The sequence below is a fragment of the Cynoglossus semilaevis genome, chromosome W (assembly GCF_000523025.1).
Source record: "Cynoglossus semilaevis isolate Cse_v1.0 chromosome W, Cse_v1.0, whole genome shotgun sequence".
NCBI lineage: Eukaryota > Metazoa > Chordata > Actinopteri > Pleuronectiformes > Cynoglossidae > Cynoglossus > Cynoglossus semilaevis.
In genome coordinates, this window is record NC_024327.1 from 11,987,897 (window position 1) to 11,995,095 (window position 7,199).

General features: G+C 43.5%; 1 protein-coding gene across 1 annotated transcript in view; it reads right to left on the reverse strand.

Annotated features, from left to right (window-relative positions):
• Positions 1 to 7,199, reverse strand: part of LOC103397206 (erlin-2-like) — a 30,994-nt gene that overhangs the window by 8,316 nt on the left and 15,479 nt on the right. Inside the window, 1 exon segment of the mRNA XM_025052942.1 lies at positions 1,357 to 1,438. Coding sequence (XP_024908710.1) covers positions 1,357 to 1,438 — 82 coding nt within the window.

The window sequence follows — 7,199 nt, forward strand, 5'->3', positions numbered from 1 at the left end:
GTTTTTCAGTGAACCGAGCCAAAAGAACCGGTTCTCTAAAAAAGAGCCGAAATTCTCATCAATAGTGACTGAGTGAGAGCACGGAGTAGAGCCCCTGTGCTTACGCATGACGCACACACCCAGGCGGAAGAAGAAGTAGTCCCACCAACCGAGCGTCACTTAGACAACATCTCAATAATTTGGATACTTTTCACCGTGTTTCTGTTTAGGATACACCTCATCTCAGAATGCGTAAGTATCGATATTTTGATTTCAGAATCGATTTCAGAGCATAAAGATCCAGAATCGGAAGTATCGATATTTCAGGATCAATCCGCACATCACTAGTAGCAAGTGCTTTTCTTGGAATGCTGTGTTCTTTTGCCGCCATGCATAACACCCCTTGTTATGACCAAATAACTTAATCTTTGTTTCATCAGTCCACAGTACATTGTTCCAAAATGAAGCTGGCTTGTCCAAATGGGCTTTAACATACCTCAAGCGACTCTTTTTGTGGCATGGGCACAGAAAAGGCTTCTTCCGCATCACTCTCCCATACAGCTCCTCCTTGTGCAAAGTGCGCTGAATAGTTGAACGACGCACAGTGACACCATTTGCAGCAAGATGATGTTGTAGTTCTTTGGTGGTGGTCTGTGGGTTGTCTTGTCTCACCATCCTTCGCCATTGCCTCTCTGATATTTTTCTTGGCCTGCTACTTCTGGCTTTAACAAGAATTGTGCTTGTGGTCTTCCATTTCCTCACTATGTTCCTCACAGTGGAAACTGACAGCTGAAATCTCTGAGATAGATTTTTGTAGCCTTTTCCTAAACCATGATATTCTTTTCTTTCAGGTCATTTGAGAGCTGTTTTGAGGCCCCCATGTTGCCACTCTTCACAGGAGAATCAAAGAGAAACAAACAAGCAATTGGCCACCTTAAATACATTTTCTCATGATTGGATGCACCTGTCTATGAGGTTCAAGGCTTGATGAGCTCATCAAGCTAATTTTGTGTTCCATTAAACCGGTGCTAAGAAGTTACAGGTATTCAAATCAACAAAATGACATGGGTGCCCAAATTTTTGCACCTGTGTAATTTTGTTTTGATGCATATTGCACATCTTCTGTTAGTCCAATGAACCTAGTTTCACTTCTAAAATATTACTGTCCATCAGTTTTTTGATTAACCAGAATGAAGTTGCTGATCCAAACACCCAATGATTTATAAATGGAAGTATTAGAAATTGTCAGGGGTGCCCAAACTTTTTTGTGTGACGTGGGCTTATTAAACTGTATATTTAACTTATTACTCTGTATAAAACATTTAAGAAAAATTCGTTTTATTTTTTCAGGGTTTAATCAGTTTGTCACTGACTAACCTGAACAGACTTGTATGTGGTGATGAATGGGACCATAAGATGAAAACCAGGGCCACTGGTTGTGGTCAGCAGAGCCCCTCCCCTATTTTCAAACAAAAAATATGCACTTTTATGATTTATGAGATAATTTAATTTAAAACAAAATCTGTCCTTATGAATTACACGCTTACAAGGTGAAAGTATGTTTTTGGTTTATTCAACAATTTACAATATATTATAAAAAGATTCGATTTTTAATCAAGATTTCACAAACAAAAAAAATTGTATTAATTAAACAAAATTACTGTGCCACACTATGCTCTTAAAGTTTATTCTTTTATTGCCTTATGTTCCAAATGATTTGCACACATGCGCTTTCCACACTTCCTGAAGGCTGAACTCACTGTTGTTAGTCAGGGCAAGTAAATACCTCAGGTGGAGAGGAGCAACAGCATTTAGTCAACAAGAAAAGTAAAAATTTCACTGCTGTGGCCTCTGTACCATTGAGCAATATGATAAATCTCTTTAACCACTAAAAAAAATCAACCCCCCAATGTCTTATGACTAACTAGTACAAACTAGAAGGCCAATTAGCAAAAACACATTGATTGGATTTAAGTACCAACTGGAATTTATTAAGTATCGTTTAAGAAGTGCAATAAAATGTGAGCAAATATATTTTTCTCTAAATAACTTTATTTATTATTAGTCATAATAATTAGTATTACATACAGTATGTATTTTTAATATATAATTTTAAGCTCAAGTTCAAGTGGGTTTTATTATCTTTTCACCCACATACACATACAGTAGGTACGGAAAGTATTCAGCCCCCCTTAAATTTTTCACTCTGTTACATTGCAGCCATTTGCTAAAATCATTTAAGTTCATTTTTTTCCTCATTAATGTACACACAACACCCCATATTGACAGAAAAACACAGAATTGTTGACATTTTTGCAGATTTATTAATAAATAAAAACTGAAATATCACATGGTCATAAGTATTCAGACCCTTTGCTGTGACACTCATATTTTTAATTCAGGTACTGTCCGTTTCTTCTGATCATCCTTAAAATGGTTCTACACCTTCATTGGAGTCCAGCTGTGTTTGATTATACTGATTGGACTTGATCAGGAAAGCCACACAGCTGTCTATATAAGACCTTACAGCTCAGTGGTTGGCAGAGCAAGTGAGAATCATGAGGTCAATGGAACTGCCTGAAGAGCTCAGAGACAGAAATGTGGCAAGGCACAGATCTGGCCAAGGTTACAAAAAATTATCTGCTGCACTTAAGGTTCCTAAGAGCACAGTGGCCTCCAAACTTCTTAAATCGAAGACGTTTGGGACGACCAGAACTCTTCCTAGACCTGGCCCTCCGGCCAAACTGAGCAATCGGTGGAGAAGAGCCTTGGTGAGAGAGGTAAAGAAGAACCCAAAGATCACTGTCGCTGAGCTCCAGAGATGCAGTCAGTAGATGGGAGAAAGTTGTAGAAAGTCAACCACCACTGCAGCCCTCCACCAGTCGGGGCTATATGGCAGAGTGGCCCGATAGAAGCCTCTCCTCAGTGCAAGACACATGAATGCTTGCAGGGACAGGATGACTGGTTGCAATCGAAGGAAAGATGAATGCGGCCAAGTACAGAGATATCCTGGAAGAAAACCTCTTCCAGAGTGCTCAGGATCTCAGACTGGGCCGAAGGTTCAACTTCCAACAAGACAATGACCCTAAGCACACAGCAAAAATAACGAAGGCTGTGGCGAAGCAAGCTGCCTTTTAATGGCAGGGGTGTTTTATTACTCGTTTGCAATTGTAGCCTATTCATTTGTGTCCGTTGCCACCATAAGGGGGAAAAGAGAAAAGGATTGTTCTGCCTTTTATTCATTTGCACTGACTTAGGCTACTTAACTTGGCATTTGCAGAAAACTAAAGAGAAAAGGATAATGCACAGAAATGCACTGAAATCGTAATTAAACAAGCTTATTTTTGTTTTATATAGCCTACCTACCTTTTCAAAAGGGTGCTGTTTTATTTTTATAATTGCAGCCTGCGTTTTAACTGCAACCTAAGTTTTATTGCACTCTGTTGCCCAGATTGGGGGGGGCGGGGGGGGGGGAAGCTGCGAACTGCATTTTTTTTCATGGGGAGGTCTGAAATTACAGGAGGCCTATTATGCACATTCCATTTTGTTTTTGTTTTTTCGAATCCTCAAAATAAAAGACACCAAAAATTGGATTTCTTTATTGTATTTCTATAATTTCATCAGTGCAACACAACAATACATTAATATTGTAATGGAAGTTAAACTTAAAGCACCAAATATCGTACAGCAGAGTAGTCACGTGGCTCTTTGAACATTTTGGGTTGCCGACCCCTGGTCTAGGTCCTTGGTCTTGAAGAAGGGAAAAGGCGTGGACAAGTTCCGGTTCAAGATCTCGGAGACCATAATTCCAACACTGTCGGAAAAGCCAGTCAAGAGTTTGGGGAAACTCTTTGACTGCAGCTTGTAGGACATAGCTGCCATCCAGAGGACCTGTGGTGATCTAGGAGTTTGGCTCACCGAGGTTGACAAATCTGGACTGCCTGGTCTCTTCAAGGCATGGATCTACCAGCATGTCATTCTTCCCAGGGTTTTATGGCCACTACTGCTGTACGTTGTCCTAATGTCAACTGTGGAAGCTTTGGAGAAGAAGCTCAGCAGTTATCTACGAAGGTGGCTTGGCTTGCCGAGAAGCCTGAGCAGTGCTGCCCTGTATGGGTCTACCAACACCCTCCAACTCCCCTTTAGTGGCCTTGCACTAGGGGGCCATGCAGTACAGAGACTCAAGGGACCACAAGGTGGCAGCAGCTGGCATCGAGATCCGCACAGGCAGGAAGTGGAGCGCTGCCAGAGAGCTACAGGTGGCAGAGGCACGGCACACACTCCTTTCCAAGCAGTCAGCAGGGAACAGCAACATCTCTTCCAGGAGGAAGTGCGCGCAGGTGTTGAGGAGGTGAGAGCCAGTAAGATGGTGGGACTCAGGCATCAGGGAGCCTGGACAAGGTGGAAAAAGAGGCAGCAGTGAAAAATCTTGTGGCCAGATTTGTGGTGTGCTGATAGCTACCACATCAGTTTCCTGGTCCAGGCTGTCTATGACACCCTGCCCAGCCCAGCAAACCTACACACCTGGGGCAAGAGCGAGACACCGGCCTGCCCCCTGTGTGCAGGAAGAGGATCCCTGCAACACCTCCTTAGCAGCTGTCCCAAGGCCTTGGCTGATGGTGGCTACCGCTGGTGCCACGACCAGGTGCTCAAGGCAGTTGCCGAAGCAGTCGCCTCAGCCATCCTCTCCAGTAGACTCCGGCCCAGGAAGACTTCTCCAGAACTCTGGAGGAGGCGCATGAGAGGAAGATGGCAAAGTACCAGGACCTGGTGGAGGAGTGCAGAAGCTGGGGCTGACGGGCTCACTGCAAACCAATTGAGGTGGGCTGCAGGAGGTTTGCTAGCTGTTCTATCTGTAAAGCTCTGGCAGGGCTGGGAGTTACAGGAGCTGTCAAGAGGGGAGCCATCCGTTCCATCACTGAAGCCGGAGAAAAAGCCACTCGATGGCTTTGGAGCAAGAGGGCAAGCCCGTGGACTACAGCGGCTGGGACTTGGTCACCTGTGTGTGAGGGGGTATGATGTTGAAAGACCCGAAACCCCCGATGACCCCAGGAACATCACTGATGATTCATCCCAGCGCATCCTAGAGATGTATGTTAATTCCTTAATTATTAGTAGTCATAAAAACTAGTATTACATATGTATTTTTTAATATAATTTCAAGCTCAAGTTCAAGTGGGTTTTATTATCTTTTCACCCATATACACACATAAAATGTGATGACATTGTTTCCCCAGGAACTCTTTGGTGCTACATCTAACACAGATCTATAGACTTAATAACACAAATCTATAATCTAGATAAATACATGATTACCATTAGCACTAGTTTCTGTAGATGTAGTTCCACAGTTGATTAGATGCAAATATAGATAGATAGATAGACAGATAGATACTCTGACTCCAACTATCTGCATGTCCTCCCTCACTGCATCCAAATATCTCCTCTTTGGCCTTCCTCTTTTTCTCCTACCTGGTAGCTCCATCTCTAACATTCTTCTACCAATGTATCCACTGTCCCTCCTCTGCACATGTCCAAACCATCTCAATCTGGCTTCTCTAGCTTGTTCTCCAACCCTTCCTGTCTGTGTTGTCCCTCTAATGACCTCATTCCTGATCCTGTCCATCCTTGTCACTCCTAAAGAGAATCTTAGCATCTTTAACTCTGTCACCTCCAGCTCCACCTCCTGTCTTTTGCCTATTGCTAGTGTCTCTAAACTATACATCATGGCTGGTCTCACCACCGTCCTGTCATCTCTGTCCTTAATCAACCTCATCTGCTGCATATCCTTTCCAGCTCGAGTTCTCTGTCTCGCCAATCTATACAACTCCTTTTCTCCTTCCTTTGTGTCCAAACTTTCATACAACTCCTCATATGCCTTTTGTTTGGCCTTGGCCACTTCCCTCTTCACCTCCCTTGTCCTCTCTTTGTACTCCAGTCAGTTCTCTTCTGTTCTCTCACTGTCTGTCAGGAAACTTTTTCTGTTAGATAGGACTGTAAAAATGCTGTTAGTTCATACCCCAGTTTCCTAACACACAAAGAATCAAATAAAAATCAAATAAAGAATCAAATACGAGATCTCAAAGTTTTACTTGCAGCAAGGAGTGCAGAACAATGGTTACATTCAGAACTGCACTGAGGTGTCCCTCAGTGCTCAAAGCTTAATGTAGGTACTACAACAGTCCTTTCAAGGACTCGAACTCCCATAATTCCACAGCTTCCGGTAAATCCACATACGTCACGATCAGTAACCTCCGCAACCTTTAAATTGGGGGGCCAGCCCCAATTTCATTCTCTCTGTTCAGGACTTTCGCTCCGTAGGACCCCTGATGAAAAGAGAAACCTGCTCGTCTCAGAAGACTAAGAACCAACGCGCTTTTGTAGACACCATTGCCCACGGTGATAAATGCACTAGTAGCGTCTTTTTCTTAACTGAGTTAACCGGTAATTAAGTTACACAAGTAACGTAGCGCTGCGACCAAAGCAGTTATTGAAAAGTTAGAAGCGACAGGATTCCTTCTAACGGTATTCGTGTGAACCGGCACATCGACAGTCAGAGACTTTTCCTCCTGAAACGGACTTTCGGAACCAAGAGGACTCTCTGGACACAGTGGAACCAGACGGACGTCCCCAGCTCTGGCAAGGACCCAAGAAGCACGGACTTTCCACTACCCTCTAAATACGAGCAGACGTTCACTACAGTAAGGCTGGCATTTGGGCACGTTAGTTAATCTGTAGTATTGTTAAGTGCTATTTAAACTTAGGGACAGTTTAAGTACGCATATTGAATTTTGTTGTCTGAAATCTGTGCTGCTTTTATAGCTAGGCTGTTGCATGCACTTCTTTTCTAACCTCCTGACTCGGTCTTATACTCTTGTACACCGTCAGTATTTCAGTGTTAACTTGTAACGTTATCAGTATTGGGATCAGGAAAACTCCGACAAAGTCCTTTGTCTGGAGTAGACCACGCGGTACGCCTCCCTTCCCCCATATACTTTGATAACATCACAAGCACTGTTTCATTGTACCTGAGCGCATCTTGGTGCGCGTACACAACACCCATTCACACCTCCGTGAGCGCATACACGCCTCACGTGTTTCCTGTTGCCGTTCCTTCTACCTCGCAGTTCTTCTTCCACTGCGCAGTCGCGTATGTGAACACGCCTCAAGGGCTCAGTCGCTTGCTTGGTAGCTAAGAGGCAACATCTCTCTCTCTCTCT